This window comes from Ambystoma mexicanum, chromosome 9 (assembly GCF_040938575.1).
Source record: "Ambystoma mexicanum isolate Mex_15411 chromosome 9, UKY_AmexF1_1, whole genome shotgun sequence".
Lineage (NCBI taxonomy): Eukaryota > Metazoa > Chordata > Amphibia > Caudata > Ambystomatidae > Ambystoma > Ambystoma mexicanum.
Window position 1 is genome coordinate 330,947,329 of NC_090931.1, and position 19,723 is coordinate 330,967,051.

Here is a 19,723-nt window from a genome sequence, read left to right on the forward strand (position 1 = left end):
AAGTTTTGCATGGTAACACTGCAAGAGGTGATCCCATTGCTAAAACAGGGGGACTTCATGACAACATTGGATATGAAAGATGCATACTTTCATATTTTAATGCTGCCAGCGCACAGAAAATTCCTAAGGTTCGTGATTCAGGACAAACACTACCAGTTCAAGGTACTCCCCTTCGGCATAGCCTCGGCGCCAAGGGTGTTTACCAAGGTCCTGGCAGTGGCAGCGGCACACCTGCGCAGACTTTCAGTTCCAGTTTACCCTTAGCTCGACGATTGGCTCATCACGGGGGACTCGTTCGACATTTGTTTTTCGAACACCCAAAAGACAGTAGACCTACTGTTCAGCCTGGGATTTTCTATCAACGAAAGGAAATCCAGCTTAGTCCCCAGCCAAGTAAAACAGTTCCTGGGGGCTCTTATTCGTACGGAAGACGGTGTAGTCTTCCCTTCCAGCGAGAGGGTTCAGAACATGCTCTCTCAGGTTCCTCAGTATGTAGCCAGTCGAGAGGTGACGGTACGCAAAGCTATGCGTTTGCTAGGGATGATGGTGTCATGCATATACTTGGTTCCCCACGCGCGGCTGCGCATGCATCCCATGCAAGAGTGGCTGAACAGCCAGTGGTGTCAGGCCAGCGGACAATGGGAAGATCTGTTGGTTGTCTCGCCAGCCCTCGTTCTCTCTCTGCAGTGGTGGTCGAGGGAGAACCTCTTGAAGGGGAAAACCTTCACCACCCTTGCAGTGGAAGCCACTCTCACGACAGACGCATCTCTCACGGGGTGGGGGGCCCCCCCCTCACCTGCTTCAACAGACAGCGCACGGAGTGTGGTCCCTCAGGTAGCGTCCAACCCTATAAATTTACTGGAGCTACTAGCAGAGTTCAAAGCATTGTAAGCCTTTCAGGAGCAACTGGAAGGGAAGACAGTGCTGGTCCTAACCGACAGCACAACAGCAATGTATTACCTGAACAAACGGGGGCACTCAATCTCCAGGGCTATCCAAGCTGTCCCAAAACCTCTGGATATGGGCTCTCAACCACAAGATGTTCCTGATATCCCAACATGTTCCAGGGGAACTCAATCTTCTGGCAGACGTACTCAGCAGAGATTTTCCTCTGCCAGAAGAGTATGAATGGCGACTGCACAAAGACATTGTATCCGATGTCTTCGCAGAATGGGGGTTTCCAGAGATCGACCTGTTCGCTACTCAGGAGAACGCCCAATGCCAAGATTACACCTCCAGAACCGATCTAAAGGGAACGGTCTCTGGATAACTTGGTCGGGGAAATTTGTCTACGCCCCCCTTCCCCCTCCTACCCCCCTGCCCGACTCCCTTCTGAACAAGATAGTACACAAGATACACCCGGAACCTGTCACCATGATTCTGGTGGCTCCCATGTGGGCCCGCCAACCTTGGTTCGCGCACCTGATGGAAATGTCCCTCTCCCCACCAGTCAAGCTGCCCTGCCCATACAACATGTTGTCTCGGGACAGGGGGGGAGACTCTGCACCCATGCCCACAAACTCTGAACTTAGCAGCCTGGCTCCTGAGGTCATAGTTTGGACATCTGCAACTCCCTCAAAGTGCATGGACATACAGAGGGAGGCAAGAAAGCCTAACACGTTATTGCTATGCCAGCAAATGGAAACGTTTTGTCATCTGGTGCAGTTCCAAAGGCGTCAATCCTACTGATTGCTCGCCTTCACACATTGTGTTATATCTAACCCATCTGTTGGACTCTGGGTTAGTCTTCAATTCCTTAAAGGTTCACCTAGCGGCGTTGTCAGCCTACACCACGTCACAGCAGAAGGTGTCGTGGTGGAAAATACCTGTGATTAAAGCCTTTATGGAAGGGGTTAAAAGAATGTATCCCCCAATTACTCACCCAGCCCCTGGTTGGGACCTAAATGCGGTTTTGACTAGGCTCATGGGACCCCCTTTTGAGCCAATGCATTAAGCTAGTCTGAAAGACCTGACCTACAAGACAGCCTTTCTGGTAGCTATCACTTCTATCAGAAGAGTTAGCGAACTACAGGCCCTCTCGGTTTTGGACCCCTTTGTTACAGTCCACAAAGATAAGGTAGTTCTGCGCACTCATCCCAGATTTGCGCCGAAATTTATTTCGAAGTTCCGTGTGAACCAGTCAATCGAACTACCCACATTCTTCCAGAGACCTACTAACATGGCCGAAAGAAGCCTTCACACACTAGATGTGCGCAGGGCAGTCATGTTCTACATGGATAGAACTAAACCACTGAGGAAAACTAACTAATTCTTTGTTTCAGTGGCAGCTGGTAGAGAAGGGGACCCTGTCTCTAAATCAGCAATATCAAGGTGGATTGTCAAATGCATCACACTATGTTTCTCTCTTGCAAAGAGAGAACTGCCCTTCAAGCTTAGAGCACATTCTACTCGAGGCACTCGGGCATCCATAGCATTCATTGCAAATGTTCCCCTAGAGCCCATTTGCAGAGCGGCAACCTGGAGTTCTGTACACACCTTTACAAAACACTATTGCCTAGACACTCATTCTAGGTCTAATTCTCAGGTTGGACAAACAGTACTAAGACATCTTTTTTCTACTGTTCCTTCTCACAACCCACCTCCAACTCCGGGTACTGCTCGCTAGTCTATGCACAGCATGTGATTCTAAGCAGATAAACAAGCATCAGAAGACATGCATTACTTACCATAAAAACATTTCTGATGATTGTATCTGCTTAGATTCACATGCGCCCTCCCTTCCTCCCTGCCTCCCCGCTCGGGGTGGAAGGAACATACACTTCTTACTACTTTCTCTCTTCATGTACTCACTCACTATAGCCTTGGGCTCCCTCATGGCAGAAAAAATACAATCGGAGGGACCTCAGCGCGTGAGGGATTTTGGGTACTACACACGTCACGATAGGGATAGTGTTTCAGACACGTCTATGCCGACGTCCCCTTTCGGTCCCCCGAAAGACAAGATGCAATACTCCGCGGTTACCACTGAATGTCGGACCATATGCACAGCATGTGAATCTAAGCAGATACAATCATCAGAAATGCTTTTACGGTAAGTAATGCATGTTTTATGGAGGGGGTAAAGAGAATTCATCCCCCTAGTTCCAACCCAACTCCTTGATGGGACCTGAACGTTGTACCCACTAGAGTAATGGGGCCTCCCTTTGAACCTATCCATAAGGCTAGCCTTAAAGCACTCGCCTACAAGACCTCCTTCTTGGTGGCCATCACATCATTAAGCAGAGTTAGTGAAATGCAAGCCCTTTCAGTTCAAGGTCCATTCGTCACAATTCACAAGGATAAGGTGATCTTGTGCACTCACCCACGATTTGTGCCTAAATTTATTTCAAAGTTGCATGTGAATCAGCTATTTCAAAGTGGATCGTAAACTGCATCACAGTGCTACACTCTTGCCAAGAGAGACCTGCCCTTCACGCCTAGAGCACACGCTACACGGGGCAAAGGGGTTACCATAGCATTCATTGCAAATGTTCCTCTAGAGTCCATTTCTAAAGCAGCAACCTAGAGTTCTGTACACTTCTTTACACAACACTATTGCCTAGATACACATTCTAGGTCTGATTCTCAGGAGGGACAAGCAGTGCCAAGACATCTCTTTGCTACTGTTCCTTCACACTTCCCACCGCCATCTCCGGGGACTGCTCGCTAGTCTATACCCAGTATGTGATTCTAAGCAGATTAACAAGCATCAGAAGACATGCATTACTCACTTTAATAGCATTTTTGATGATTGTATGTGCTTAGATTCATCTACGCGCCCACCCTTCCTCCCCTCTTGGAGTAGAAGGAAGAGACATCTTCCACCTTCTCTCTTCTGTACTGATTCAGGTTGACCATAAGGCTCCCTCACGGCAGAAAAAACACAATCGGAGGTACCTCGACACGTGAGGGATTTTGGGTACGCTACACGCCACGTTAGGGATAGTGTTAGTCATGCCCATGTCGACGTTCCCTTTCAATCCTCGAAAGAAAGATGCAATGCTCCGCGTTTACCACTAGATGTCGGACTATATGCACAGATGGTGAATCTAAGCAGATACAATCATCAGAAATGCTATTACGGTGAGTAATGTATGTCATACTTGCCTGTCTAACTGGAGTTACTAGTGTTGCTCTGTGTGTACTGATAGTAGCACTAGACCACTCGTATCTTTCTTCAGGCTAAGCCTTACTGCTCTGCTGACTTGATTGGGTCTACTAACCTCGGTGCTTTTCCTGTTCACCAGAATAGGTTGTTCTCCCAGAATCCACCCAGCAGGGCTGATTTTGGAAATCCATTTTAGCATCCTTTTCCCCTCTAGTCCTACCTTTTGTGATGCTCTGAAGCAGCCTCAAAGTGGTGTTTATCGCTTAATGGAACTATAAAATAAGGATTTTGGAAACAGATTTTGCCCTAGCCTTAAATCTAACACTCTGCATTTTTTTGGCAGCCTTAAAAGATCTTTTAGCACTGTAAAACTGTTTCCTGTAAAGTGTTTTTCTCTTTTGTTTTAGATTTGCTGCAGTCAAGATAAAAACTGAACCAAATGAAGATTCCGGTACGTAATAAAAGGACCTGTTAGAATTCGGCTTTCCACAATGTACACATTTTAGATTTGTGTCTATAGCTGTACTTTAGTTTTGTTCAGACTTGCACACTTGCTCCACTGCATGTTGTCAAAAGAAATGTGCAGACCTTAACTCTGCTGCTGCCGGAAGGAAAGAACCAGAATGGAGGTCTTCTCTGTCTATGCCCCAAGCATCTGGAACCTCGTCTCTGTCCAAATCAGACTTGCCCCTTCCTTCTCCAGTTCAGAAAGGCGTTCTAAAGACGTTTCTTCAAGGAATGACTCCTTCCTAACACCCAGCTCCACACGCCCTACACCCTACTCGAGACTGGCTGTTTTGCTCGCCACTGTTTGCTATCATGGTTGCTTGTAGCTCCCTTTCTGAAAAATTGTTGGCTCCTCCCCTTCCCTGTTAGCTCCTGCTTCTTTGTTTCTCTGCTTCCCTACTCTGTTCTTCCCCTATGATTCTAAAGTGCTCAACTTTCTTCCCAAAGCTAGGTCCACGCTCAAATATCCCAATAATTATGTGCATTACCTTGAAACTAAGATTGTACACATATGTTATAGTGAGACCTGTTGCTCTGTCGCTTTAAACTATCAAGCTGTACTCAGGGGAGCCTGTAGAATTGGATGCATTTCCAGAGCCCCTTTCTTTCACCAAGAATGTTGTAAAATGTTTTCTATTGGACATTCCTCTCATAGATTCCTCATCTTCTGAAATATCCACCTGACATAGAAAACCTTTTTAAGCCACTAGGTGGCACACCTCGACTCAATACTCAACTCATTCACTCGTCGACTCAGTCTCATGGTGGGATGATGTAATTGATGTGCATGTACAGAGCCAACATTGCCATTTTCCTCCGTTCCTTTTTTACACAGCAACGCGCAGGAGCTAGAGATGTCACCACATAAATCTGGCTTCAAAGCCTGGAAAACATGTCATCACTCAATGTCGGTGATAGATCTCTACTCTCAGTTCTGCTTGGGCAAACACCATAATACATAGTGTGGATCCTGTCAGGTGACCCCCAACGCCTTTAAGGAGCAGCTTGCTAGGCTATTTATGAATTTATATTGTGTCGAAAGCTGCAGGCATCGGGGTGCTTACACAAAAACAATCAAAACAACATACAAAGACAGGACAAGGCCCTAGCTTAAACTAAAACAAGGACTCCTTCAGGAACATTTTCACTTTTCTTCTGAAAACTACATAACTTGTCTCAAGTCTGAGCGAAAGAGGAAATGTGTTCCATTTATGTGCGGATAGCACTGGGAAGGCTCTCCCCAACCCGTTAGTTCGTCTGTGTGGCAAGAAAGACACCTGGCCTAGAGCCTCTGATCTGAGAGAGCATCTGGGGGCATGTAGGGTGATCCTCTCCTTCAGATATTTCAGTGCTTTCTCGTGGAGGCACCTGTGGACTAGGGTCATGGATTTAAAGTGTATCCTGTCCTCAATAGCCAGCCAGTGTCACAGCCTTTGTTGGCTGTGATATGATCACACTTGGTTTTCTTATTATTATTACTGCGTTTTCGATGACCTGACATTTTGCTGTACAGTGTTTGTTGGTGCCTAAAAGTAGCACAATAGCGTAATCCAGTCGAGAAAGAATGGTAGCCCTCGCAATACTTGCGGCATTCTCCTCACTTAAGTACGGTCGAATAGCACTAAGCAGGCTAAGGTGGTAAAGCCAGTTCTTGTTAAGGTTCTCGACTTGAGCACCTGCGCCCAGGAAGGCTTCCAAGACAAGTCTCTGCGTTTTCACTTTGTCTACATGAATGGAGGTATCTTTGATGGTGAATGATTTGTCTTGTGCCTGCTGGGATCTGAAGATCATCTCAGTTTTGTTGCCGTTAAGACACATCCAGTTTGATTTCATCCATGCCTCTATGATGTTATATAAAGTTTCCACCTTTGTGCTGTCCTGTAAATAGTAGCCACTGAGTTCCACCAGCTGGGTGTCATCTGCGTAGTTAGTAAAAAATGCTCCAGTGTTGTCAAGCACTATGCAGAGACACCTGATGTAAAAGTTGAAAAGCAGAGGCGACAAACTGGCACCCTGCGGGACACCGCTAGTTATGGTTGCCTCTTTGGAAAATGTATCTCCCCAATGTATTTTGGTTTTCCTGTCGGCTAAGAATGAAACCAAACATCTGGTGGCCTTTTTGGAGCAGTTTGCAACCTTCTCCAATGCCCAATGGAGTTGATTATGATCAGTAGGTCGTAGGCTGCACTGAGGTTCAAGAGTATAAGCAGACCTGTCTTTCCCCTGTCTAAGATATTCAGCATCTGCTTCTGTAAATCCAGCATTGTGCATTGTGGTCTCCGTACTATGTGCTGTCCAGAAGCCTGACTGTTGGCTATACAGTATGTTGTTGGATTCTAAACTTTCTTGCAGCTGTTCAGTGGCTCTTATCCATCACCTTAAGTAAAAAATTACAATTGTTGATGACTCTTGTTTCTGGCGTCCTTTTGATCTAAACCCGGTTTATTTGCCAGTGGCTTAACAGTAGCTATTTTAATGTTGTTTGGTATGGTGCCGTCTCTGAAAGATGCATTTACAATTTTGGTAAGTATTGGGGCAAAAATCTCATTATTTTCCAGTATAATTTTCGGAGGAATGACATTTTCTCCACATGATGTGGGTTTCATGGAGGAGAGTACTTGTATCATATCCTCTGATGTAATGGCATGGAAACACATTTCCTTGTGGAGACTGTATTAAATCGGGGCATCGCCAAGCAGGCTGTGTCCAGAGTTTTTTGGGCTGATATTATTTTCTCCCTTTCTTTCATAATTTTGTTAGCAAAAGCCTCCTGAACCTTGTCACAGTCCCCCTGAGATGGGGTGAAAGGTGGGGAGAGTGTCTTTGGTTTTTCGACAGATTTAAGAATGTCAAAGCTTGCTGGTAGTATTAATGGCTAACTTAATCTGGTTATTAAAGTAGTCTTTCTTGGCCTCATTAATACCCTTGTTGTAGACTTTCTCAGTTTGCTTCCAACTTTCCTTGTTGGTCTGTAAGGGTTGTTTCAACCATCTTCCCTCTAACCTTCTCTTTTCCCTCTTAATTTCGGCAAGATTAGAATTGAACCATTTTTGATGGTGGTTATTGATGCTGACAGATTTGGCCTTGATCAGTGCAAATTGCTCCACGTTCACATGTCCCATGTAGCTATTTCTGTTAGGCAGAATTGTGTGCAGTACCCTCTGGGACCACCACATACAATTAGGACTACAGGTGTAAGCAAAACCAACCTTGGTATAAGTCTGTACTACAGTTTTGTGGTAGCGAGCTGAGCAGCCAGGCTTATCTCAAGAGGGAATGTGAACAGTACAAGATGTTACACACAGTGGTTCAAGTAGACACTTACACTCAAGGTTTTCTTGGTAAGACACTTATTAATTTATTACACAATAATTTAGAAAACATTCCCTAGAAGGAGGCAACTTTATATTGTACACAAACACACTTCAATAGCAAACCAATACGTTTCTGAACAAATTAGACTCCCCTGACATAGGAGCAAAATGGCATTTGAGTTACTTTCAATGGGAATAAAAAGGCACAAGTTAGCAGAATAGATTACAAATACTTTCTTAGGCAGTGCAAATAGTTATAGTTCACGAGAGGACTCTATTCAGTTCAATAGGTCTAGGCCAAAGTCAGTGGACTAGGGTCTTGGATGGGAAACAGCAGTTCTTAAAGTAAACAGTAAAGTTTTTGCCAAAGTTCTCAGAAGTAGTTTGTACGAAAAAGAATCTGATTAGGCCTGCAAGTTGGGAAAGTTCCACAAACTTTCACTGCGAGAGAGGCGTTCTCTCAATCGGGTTGGCACAGTACCGTAGTATGAAGCAAAAGATGCAGCTGAAGATGTTGGTTCCTGGCAGTTCCTGCAGATCTCACTGTTCCTGACCCTCAGTCGTGGGGGCAAGAGGTAGGACGTCGGGGGACTCTTGCACTGCACGGGATCGTCGGAAAATGTGGTTAAAATGGAGTCGCTTCAGTTAGAGTAGCTGTTCATCAAGCACACAAGCTGGTGTCCGTCCTTCCGGGTTAATCCTAACCAGCTCCGAGAATGGTAACCAGGTGGCTTACGAGTTGATTGGGCCCACCAACTCAAAGGAAGAAGTCGTCCTTGAAGGGGCTTCTCTGTCGATGTGAAGTTGACAATTTGGACCTGCAGCAGGGCTTCACCGGGCAAACCAACGGTCCAGGAGTTGCATCAGCCGTCCTCTTCCAGCTTGTCTTCAGTTCATTCGTTTCAGTGGGCGACTCTGCTTTCCAGTCCAAGAGACTCGCCTTTTAAATAGTTTTCTCCCATTCATTCCAGCCTAGCTGCCACTCACCCAGCAGGGTGGCTGTCCTTGCTGGACAGTCAGCCTGCCAATCACGCCAGAGTGCCTTTGGGTCTCCTAGGAGTCGGGCACCTCCCTCACTTTCTGCCTACCCCAGACACACACACGCCAGAGGCGGTCTTCCTGAAGCCCGCCAGAGGCATAGAAACAAAGGGACCAAACCTGGTTTGGCATGCAGAGACAAACACTAGAAGGACCTTCCCAAAAAGAAATGGCGAAAAAAGACTGTGACCTGTTTAAGCAAAGGGGCCTAAGGTGCCATCTTGAAAAACATGGCTCCTGCGATTTTTAGCTACCAGTGTTCGCAGTCGGGAACAATCATGGTAGTTCATTATAAAACCACTGCTACCAGCCATTTCGATAGAAAAGGTTAGCATTTGACTGCTACATGAGTATTTTAGGCACAGGGGATATTAGGTTAACCCCTCCAGCACTCTATAGGGAGATAGTGTGTGCTGGGTCTAGGAATTTAAAAAGACTAGTAAAGTCAATTTAACCTTACATTCTCTGTGATACAGTAGTTTATTCCTTTGGGGAAGTCTAAAAGTTCATCCCTGTGTCACTGCACTGATGGTGCTCTGTAACACACATGAAGATGCCTATGGAGTGATCTTAAAACTCCATAATCTAAGAACACAATAGTAAAACATTAATCAAAATACATGAGTGGGAAAAAAGGCTCACACTCTTTCTAGGTAAGAAAAAACAAGTCCTCAAAATCCAGCAAAGTTGCTGGGGGTCTCTAAGGTGAAGGGAGATTAGCACATTTTTGAGAATTCTCCCTAACAATTTCAAAATGATATCCTCACCGGATTCACTTTCCTTGTGCTCCTCCAGGATCCTATCTACACACCGTTATAACTGTGCTGTCCCAATTGTCTTGTAATTCCTATTCAAGAGTTTCTTGGGTTCATAATTCTTTTTCAACTCGGTGTTTTTAAAGTGTATAGAGAAATTCACTTTGAAGTGATCAGACCAAAATTCACAGTGAAGTCTGTCACCCGGGTGTCCAAGCTGTGTGTTATGACCCAATCAAGTTGATTTCCTTTGGCTGTTGTCGGTTCCTCGTTAACTACCTTGAGGGCTTTCTCGAAATGGATTGCTTCTCTATTTAGTGGATTACCTCTACATCTGTTGAAGTCTCCCAACAGCAAGGTGGACGTGTTAGCACCTTTAAGGTTATTAATTTGGTGGATGATTTAATCTGTGAAATCTGATGTTAATGAGGGAGGTCTGTATACTACAATTATGTTGATACAGCTGTTTTCTGTGGGTGTGTGAAGTACCTCCCAACCAGAGCATGTAGTTGTTGCTGGGAACATAAGAATTGTTTCCCTAGTTATAACTGCAACCATCCCCACGCCCCCCAATCCCGGCCTTCCTATTTTTGTGATAAATAGTATAGCCCTCTGGAACTGCAGTGGAGCAGATTGGGCCAATAGGGTTAACGAACTAGTGTTGAGTAAACAGGGTTTTAGTACGTTAGGCTCCTTTTTTTTGTTTGCATTTTTTCATTTTGGCACAAAGATAGTTTATTCGATTTTCATTGTTTTTGGGGTTTGCTCTGAAATTAGATATATTTGACCGAGGCTAGATGGCTTGCATATTGCCCATTCGGTACTAAGGTTCTAAGTTCCGTCATGTAATTGTGTGCGATCTGCTACACAATCGGCATGCAGTGTGGACATAGTTTGTCAAGAGGTGCTTTCCCCTCTCGTAGCCCAAGCATCCTTACCTCTGGTTGGGTGGTAGTGGGGATCTCTTGTGGACAAGGCCTGTTTTTGTTTTTTGCCAGCACTTCATGGCCTTGGCCGGTGAGGACCAGTGAAGACCAGCTTGGCTGTGAAGCGCCAGTCGTTTCACTAAATGCCACTTTGGGGCTCCTGGGAGCAGTGCTGCACAATTAAAGTAACTCCCTGCTAATATAACACAGGATTACTGAAATATATCATGGCACGCAACCAACGTAATTGAAGCTTCCTACACTACTCAAAATATCAGCGTACATGGCTATCTCAGCACTGTTTTAGTACACGCCAGATAATGAACACAATGGTTTTAAAGAATTCAGTGCGTCTGCGCGGCAGAATGAAAGCGTTCAAGATATGAAATGCTCATAGCTTCTAGGCTTAAGTTTGCTAGTCAAACGTTCACAATAGTAATGCAATCCTTCAATTTTGAATTTGAAGTATAGCGGAATACAAAAAACAGAACGCAAGCCTAGTCACGACTCTGGTATCCTATTAACACCAAAACAAACCTATTCATGGTGGTGTTGAAAACAACCCTGTTGAAATCGACATAATGTTGGTTCCTTCAGAGTAAGAGTGGCCAGAGCCATATGCGCACTTAATATCCTCTGAGGAGGTAGTATCTCGTGACATCAGACATACTAAAACTTAGAACCAAATATACTGGTTGTACCCTTCAATGGTGCTATGGTAGATGGCATTAAACCGGTATGGGAGTAACCAGTATCCTCTCTCATAGTGGACAAAGATGTTGCTCCAAAGCAGAGCGGGAACAGGTGATATTGCATTTATAATGCGCCTGTACAGTGTTTCTAGGCGTGGCAAGACGAAGGGGGAAACGGATGAGGACAAAACAAAGATCTTACTAGGCCTTGTCATTCAGATTGCGCAAGCGCAGCGCAGGTGGGAATGGAGAAGTGCAGGCAATCAAGAAGTGCAGCCAACGGGTGGCTAATAAGTGCAGGGAGAGGGGACTGTAGGGTTACAGATACAGACCACAAGTGCTGGGGGAGCCAGGAGGCAGTGCGTGGTGCAACTGGACAGGCAGGGGCATGGGCCCAGGTTCATAGGGTGGCCAGGTGAAACAGTGCATGGAAACACAGCTCATCAGCAGGGGGAGAAAGCAGAAGCAAAGAGGAAGGTTTTAAGTTGCTTCCAGAACCGTAGATGGTTCTGCTCAAGAGGCAGGGAGGTTGTTCCAGAGGGAGGTCCCAGCCGAAGAAAGAGATATGCCCCCAACTCTCTACTTAGAAAAGTGACTGACCCTCAGTTGGAGGTGGATGAGCGGAGAGCTTGAGAAGGGAGATACTTAGGAAGAGGGTTTTGAGGTAATACTGTCCCAGGCCCCAGAAAGCATTGTGGACACAGACAGACGGGGAGAGACACAGACGGGGAGAGACCCCATTTCTTCTGGGTGCAGAGAGGATCTTGTAGCCATCAGGAAGGAGTGTCAAAGCTTGTGACGGTGTTGGCTGGGAATCACGTCTCGTCAGACCAAGAACATCCAGATCGAGTTCTTCCTGGAGGTGGCAGATGTCAGAGGAGTGTTTGACAGCTGAGCGAGAGTTGAGAGTGGCAGTGTGGAGCAGGTTGCCCTCTGAAGGACTTCCGCGGAGGGGTACAGGTTAGAGGTGCTCCCTGTGGAAGTGTTGAAGGGACCCTAGGATGGGCAGAGGAGGAATGAGGAGAGGGCAAGGTAGCCACAGAGGAGGAGGTGGGAGCAAGAGAGGTGGTGTAGGAAGGAGACAACAGGGTGGCCAGGGAAGCAGCCGTAGAGATGGCAGAGGATGGAGGAGGCATAGGAGCCAGAGAGGGGAAAGAATAGACAGCAGGAGAACAAAGGAACTTGATAAGGCACAGGAAGCGTCTACCAAAAAGGAGAAGGGTGGCCTTAGGGCCTTTGACCAAGACAGTGCCATTTAGGTGAACATTAATGATGGTCTTGGAGAAGTGGAAGTGGGCCAGGAGGGCCGCCCTTTGGGTGCCACCATCAATGGGTGAAGAGGAAAAAGGAGAGAGAACAGAGACCATTTGGGCGGGGGGGGGGGGGTCCATAGGTGTGGAGAGGGAACGACAAAGAGGATGTCGGTAAGGGTCTGTCTGGAGGAAGCACTGGTGTTAGGTATCGGCATTGGGGAGGCCTGGGTTGGAGACCAGGATATCCCCTTTGAACTACATCCTTCCAGACTTAGTGAGAAGGATAGTCGATTGAAAAGCAGTTAGAGAAGATAGGAGAGATGGAGAGCACCATAGAGGGTGCAGAGGGCAGCGTGGGGGGGGGAGCGAGAGGGAGAATAGAGGCGGGTGAGCAAGTGGGCAGGCGGAGGGGAACACTAGGATGATGGTGACACAGAAGGAGCAGGGGCACACAACAGAACAGAACAATGAGTAAATCTCAGATGCAATATACACTCAAGTCAGTTGCCAACAACCTAGAAGTAAAGAATGGACACAGCAGGGAAGCCGGCAATACAATGTAAGCAGACAACCATGGAGAGACAGAAGCTTCAAAAACGGAACAATCATCGAGAGAACCTAGCAGGAAGGAATGAGCAGCAGGGATGCAGGCAATACCATGTAAGCAAAGCAACCAGGAGAAACAAATGTCAAAAACTGAACAATTAATCATGCAACCTAGAAGAAAGAATGAACAGTAGGGATGCAGGCAGTACGATGAAAGTAAAACCCAAGAGGCACAATAGACTACCAAAGGAACCTAGAGGAAAAAGAATGCAGCAGCCATGGAGAACAAAACACAGAAGTAGACAATGGATAAGTGTTGGGAAGAATTCTCATAAATGTGCTAATTCCCTTCACCTTAGAGACCTCCAGCAACTTTGCTTGATTTTGAGGACTTGATTTTTTTACCTGGAGAGAGTGTGATGCTTTTGTTCCCACTCTCATGCATTTTGATGTGTTTTTTTTCTCTTCTGTTCTTTGATTACGGAGTTTTAGACAACTCCATAGGCATCATCTTCATGTGTCACACAGCACCCTCGGTGCAGTGGTTCAGGGAAGCCTTTCAGGCTTTCCCAAGGTTTAAATACCTTCTCTGGGATAAACTACTGTTTCACAGAGAAAGTAAAGTGAAATTGACTTTACTAGTCTTTTCAAATTCCTAGACCCAGCACACCATATCTTACTATAGAGTGCTGGAGGGGTTACCTAGTATCCCCTGTTTCTGATGCTTGTTAATCTGCTTAGAATCGCATGCTGTGCATATGGTCCGACATCCAGTGGTAACCGTGGAGTATTGCATCTTATCTTTCGGGGACCGAAAGGGGACGTCGGCATAGGCGTGTCTGTAACACTAGCCCTAGCGTGATGTGCAGTGTACCCAAAATCCCTCACTCACTGCGGTCCCTCAGATCGTTTTTTTTCCACCCAGATAATTGGTCGCCCCAATGCGGAGCTCTTCATAAGAGACATTGTTTATCCTTTTTTACCGACTTTGTCGGTTATTTCCCTTAAAGTCACTTTGGTGCTTCAAATACTACGACTAAGACTGTGGGAACTTTCGACGGGGGTCGACCTCGACGCCTAAGATCCGGCGGCAGAGTCCTCCACGTGGCCGGGCCCTCCGCCGGCCTACATAGTAGGGAGAGGAGTCGGGGTGGTCATATCTTTCGCTATGTCTCTCCTCTTTCCCCCTCTTTACTTTACTCTATAGGTCTGGTCATCCTCTTCATTACCTTCCGCTATGGAATGGATACCATTTAGGTTTTGCCCCTCTTTCCGGGTCAGATACCCGTGGAAAGACGAGTATAATCAGTGCAATAATTGTCTGCCCCTTGACCACGACGAAGCGCGGTGCGCTGCTTGTAGACTCCTTCGACTTAAAACACTTAAGGAGCGCTGCGTTAAGCTGTGGGCCGCCTATGGCATGTCGCGTGCTGGATCTTCTTCCCCCACCGCTGCACCCGCCAAAAGTGATGGGAGAACTAGTGATGACCAAGCATCCATATCGGATGCCATCGACCTTCCGACGGACACTTCTAAATCCGCCACGCCCGTCCCCGACCCCTCTAGGCCTGACGCAAGTCACGCTACGGGGACAACACCCGGCGACAGGGGCGTACATAAGATGCAGACTAAACACACAACCCCTTCCCCGGTTTCAATGGTTTCGTCGAAAGGGGTGAAAGCGCCAACAGGACCACCAAAAATTTCAACGAAATCCTCTGATCTTGAAGATAAACAGCCTTCCCCGCATCCGCAGCAGCGGCTTGCGACTGGGCCTTCGAAACTTAAGGGCACTACTGTTACGCTCACCTGGCTCCCACAGGAGTGTCGAGCGGAACTGGACAGCCACGGTCTCCACCAATGTGATGCGTAGTGCAGAGATGACTGACTGGACTGGCCCACCTAGCTTCGTCTGCTTGAACCCGTAGAAGTAGTCTCCTATAGACGGGGAAAGGGAATTAGCCACCCGTGGATTTGAGTATTAACACCTCACTACGTCCCCACTTATCACTTCTGACATTCCCTTTCACAAAGCTCACCTTATAGTTTTGTATGATGAGATCTCATCCTGCGAAGAATGCAGGGGCGCGTTGATGGCCAGTTAATTCACTGGCTTGAGGATATTGGAAGAGATCTGGACAAATCTTGGCTCCAAACCTCCGGGCGCAAGGCCGTAGGTATATAGTTCTAATGAGTTCAAAATGTCCGATTAATCACTCTTGTCCAATTCCTTGTTTCTTTTGCAGCTCAGACCCAAAAGATGATCGTCTTGTGGCAGCTGAAAGCGTTCAGGTAAGTGTCTGTGTTTTGTAACACTGTCCGGTAAATGATGCCAAGGTTTAACTCGCTGCTTTCTCTTTTCTTGCAGGTGCAGCGTCGGAAGATTTGACGTGCTGGTGGATAATACCTCCTGCGGTAAAATCAGGTAAGCATATGGTGGCAAGAGATTGTCCTTGTTTGTTCCCTTGGCTCACCTTGTTGTTTTCTTGTCCCCCTTAGGCGCTGGAATGCGGCAACCAGGTGATGGAGACAGCACCGGATCGTAGAGATGCCGCGAGGAACGGTGAGTATGGCGCGGCGCTGCTGCTGGCGATGCGACGCATTTAAAATGAAGTCTGTTTCTGGTTCGAAGATGCGCTGAATCCGAAATCGGGTAAGAAATCCAGTAAAGTTCTTGTTCTAGCCTTTCTTCTTCTTTCCCTTCTTTCTAGTCCCTCTGGACTCGAGGCGGGCGTGGCAGGATGCTGGATGATGACAGAATAACGCGAAGCATGTGCTGCTCTTCGGGCGTGGTTTAAATAGCCTTCAAAGTAGTCCCAGGTAAGTATTCCTCCACAGCCAAGCCGAGTAACAAAATAGTCCCTAAGATAAAATAGTCCCTTCAAGCCTCACATGGGCTTGGATCCCTTGCTGCATGGTCTGCATCAGGTAAGTTTTAACATATGAGCCTGGCGCCATAGGCGCCAGGACTGTACCCAGGTAGCCCCTAACAGGGGTTGCTGGGTTTGCTCCAGGTAACATGATGCCTGCTTCCGGGGTTGATGGACTTGGTCTTGATGCCCGGGGGTAGGCATCATGACAACTACCTCAAAATCACATTTGACAGGCAAAGTGTGCTCAGCTGACGCTCGGACGCCCCTTAGGGCCCCGGTAGTACAAAAATCTACCGCTAGGCCTCCTAGTTATACGGCTCGCCCTGATTTGCCGAACATCGCCTTAAGCATCGCAAGGATTTCTTCGGCAGTGGGATTGATGCCTAAAGAGTCAACGAAACGCAAGGAGCGTGCCGCGGACACGTCTAAAGACAAGCCACAGCACCCCGATCCTCGTGAAAACTATGAAGATAGTCGGGAGCCTTTGTCTAGCACTATCAGTAATAAATTTCAGCGCCAAAGGCAAGAAAATGAAGATTTTCCACCTTTTGCACCTTCTGGTTAGTCTAACTGGACCAGGGAAAAATGTGAAGGGTGCATGGACCGCTTGGAAAGGATTGTCGCTTTCAGAGCACCCTACACCCAAGCGACCTCGGGAGGATCCTCTTGCTGTGTAAACCTTATGGTTTTCTTGAAATTTGGAATCTCCTCAGGACCATTTCACGTCTATCCACCCTGAAGATGAAATTCAAATGCACACATATCAAGACATTTATGATGAGGAAGATACTACCTTCCTACAGGACTATACTGCAGATGACCAGGCAGATTCTACGGACAACTGGGAGGACACTCGTCAAGTTAAGACGGAGCCATGGGCACTCGCTACTCACAATCAGGACGCGATGTCCTGTGTGTGGACTCCCCTCCTTCCACCCCGGCCCGCCTAGCTTCACCAATAGACGATCAAATGGCATTTAATGCCACCTTGAGGAAGGCAGCCGATTTACTTTCAAATCACCACCCAAGAAGTCCTACCTGAACAGGGTTTCGTGGAGGACATTCTTAAAGAACCCCTCCCCCAATCCCCATTCCAGTCAAGCCATTCCTCTCCTAAACTCCATTAAAAGGAGATTGGCAGATCCTCTTGTCGCACCAGCCCAGACCAGGGCAGTAAATCCAAGGGTGGAGAAATTATTTCGTCCATCGCCTTCTGACCCTCAATATATTAAAAGCCACGCCACTCCCGATTCCCTAGTGGTTACCACCACCTGGAAACGGGCGGGAGTCCCCCTTGCTACGAGCGAGGCACCTCCTGATAAGGAGTCAAAAAGATCATATGCCTTGGGTAAACGTATTACCACGGCAGCTGCCTTTAGCATGCGCATAGCAAACAGCACCACTTTCCTTGCTAGTTATGTTGATGCCCAGTGGAACCTTATACAAGGTGGTCTTCAGGAGGTGCCTGGACCAGCAAGAACTAAATTACTCGCTATCGTGGCCAAGGGCAGGCAGGTCAACACAAATGTAATTCAAAACACCCTGGATACTGCAGAGACGGCAGGAAGGTCCTAGCTCTGGGCACCCTGCTCAAGTGGCAGGCTTGGCTCCGAAACTCGGGCTTCAAACAGGAGACCCAAGCAGCCCTTACGAATAAGCCTATTCAGGAATCAAACCTCTTCAGTAAACCAGTCAACGAAGCTCTAGACTGCCAAAAAAGAGCATGAGACTCTTAAGCCTCTTAAACAAATCACTGAGAAGCCCTCCCCCATTGGGGAAGCGGTTCCCGTCGGACCTTTCGAGGCCAATCCCATTCCTCACAGAATACATACAATCCAGGAAACAACTGGAACTCAGGGCAGGCATCCAGCACCCCTGCCAACTATCTACCTAGGGGTCAGCGGCGCGGGAAGAGTAGAGGCCCCAACTCCAGGGGGGCCACAGCCTCTGGTCAGAAATGACCTACGGATTCAGGTCCCTTCCCATGTCATCTTGGTTGGGGGCGCTTAACATCTTTCCTTTTGGCATGGGAGGGAAGTTACGTCAGACCAGTGGGTCATAAAGACGGTCACCCACGGGTTCTGTGCAGAATTCGCCTGACCCCCACAATTCAGACCGCCCAAGACAAGATGCCTGATGCCAGACTATCTGCGAATCCTGAAACAAGAGGTGGAAGCACTGCTGGGAAAGGACGCCATAGAAACCTATTTTTCAGGGGTATTTATTCAGTGTACTTCCTTGTACCCAAAAAGGACCTCCCCATGCGCCCTGTACTATACTTGCGCCCAGCGAACAAATTTGTCAAACCCCAAAAGTTTTGTATGGTAACCCTGCAGGAAGTAATCCCACTGTTGAAGTGGGGGGGATTACATGGCAACACTGGACATGAAAGATGCAAACTTTCATATTTCAATGTTGCCAGCGCACAGAAAAGATATAAGGTTTGTGGTAGAGGACAAGCACTATCAATTCAAAGTCCTCCCCTTCGGCATTGCTTCGATGCTAAGGGTGTTTGCAAAGGTACTGGCAGTAGCGGCAGCACACCTGCGTAGACTACCCGTCCCGGTTTACCCTTACCTCGAAGACTGGCTCATAGCAGGGGACTCTTCCGAAGCATGCCTATTGAATACTCGGAAGACAATAGACCTCTTGTTCAATCTGGGATTCTCCATCAATGAGGAGAAATCCAGCTTAGACCCCTGTCGAGTCAAACCATTTCTAGGGGCTCTAATCCAGACAAAAGACGGCTCGTCTTCCCCCACATTGAGAGGGTTCAGAACATACTTTCTCAGATCCCTCAATATGTAGCCATTCGGGAAGTGACGGTACGCAAGGCCATGCGCTTTCTGGGTATGATTGCGTCATGCATTTAATTAGTTCCCCACGCGTGGCTGCGCATGCATCCCATGCAAGTGTGGCTCAACAGCCAGTCGTGTCAGGCCAGCTGACAATGGGAAGATCTGGTAGTTGTCTCGCCAGCCTTCATTCTCTCTCTGCAGTGGTGGTCGAGGGAAAACCCCTTGAAGGAAAAGACCTTCACCACCCATGCAGTAGAAGCCTCTCTCACGAGGTGGGGGGCTCACCTGCTTCAGCAGACAGCGCATGGAGTGTGGTCCCCACAAGTAGAATCCAACCATATAAATCTGTTAGAGCTGCTAGCGGTTTTCAAAGCACTGAAAGCCTTTCAAACACAACTACAGGGGATGACAGTCCTGGTCCTGACAGACAGCACCACAGCCATGTATTACCTAAACAAGCAGGGGGGCACACACACTCCAGGGCTATCCAAGCTGTCCTAGAACATTTGGATGTGGGCTCTCAAACACAAGATGTTCTTACTGTCCCAACACGTTCCAGGAGAACTCAATCTTCTAGCAGACATGCTCAGCAGAGATTTCCTACTGCCCGTAGAATACGAATGGCATCAACACGAAGACATAGTCTCCAACGTCTTTGCAGAATGGGGCTTCCCAGAGATCGACCTGTTCGCAACTCAGGAGAACACCCAATGCCAAGACTGCGCCTCCAGGTACCCCCAGAATCGCTCCAAGGGGAACGGACTCCTCTGGATAAACATGGTCGTGGAAATTTGTCTAGGCTCCGCCCCCCCCCCCTCCAACTCCCCTACTCAACAAGATGGTGCACAAGATGCACCAGGAAGCAGTCCTGGTGCCCCCCATGTGGGCCCGCCAACCCTGGTTCGCTCTTCTA

General features: G+C 47.5%; 1 protein-coding gene across 1 annotated transcript in view; it reads left to right on the forward strand.

The window, feature by feature from the left end:
- The window catches only part of GTF2I (general transcription factor IIi), a 2,618,156-nt gene that overhangs the window by 419,397 nt on the left and 2,179,036 nt on the right, over positions 1 to 19,723 (forward strand). Inside the window, exon 8 of the mRNA XM_069614749.1 lies at positions 4,516 to 4,559. Within this exon, the coding sequence (XP_069470850.1) occupies positions 4,516 to 4,559 (44 nt within the window). The remainder of the gene's footprint in view (positions 1 to 4,515; positions 4,560 to 19,723) is intronic.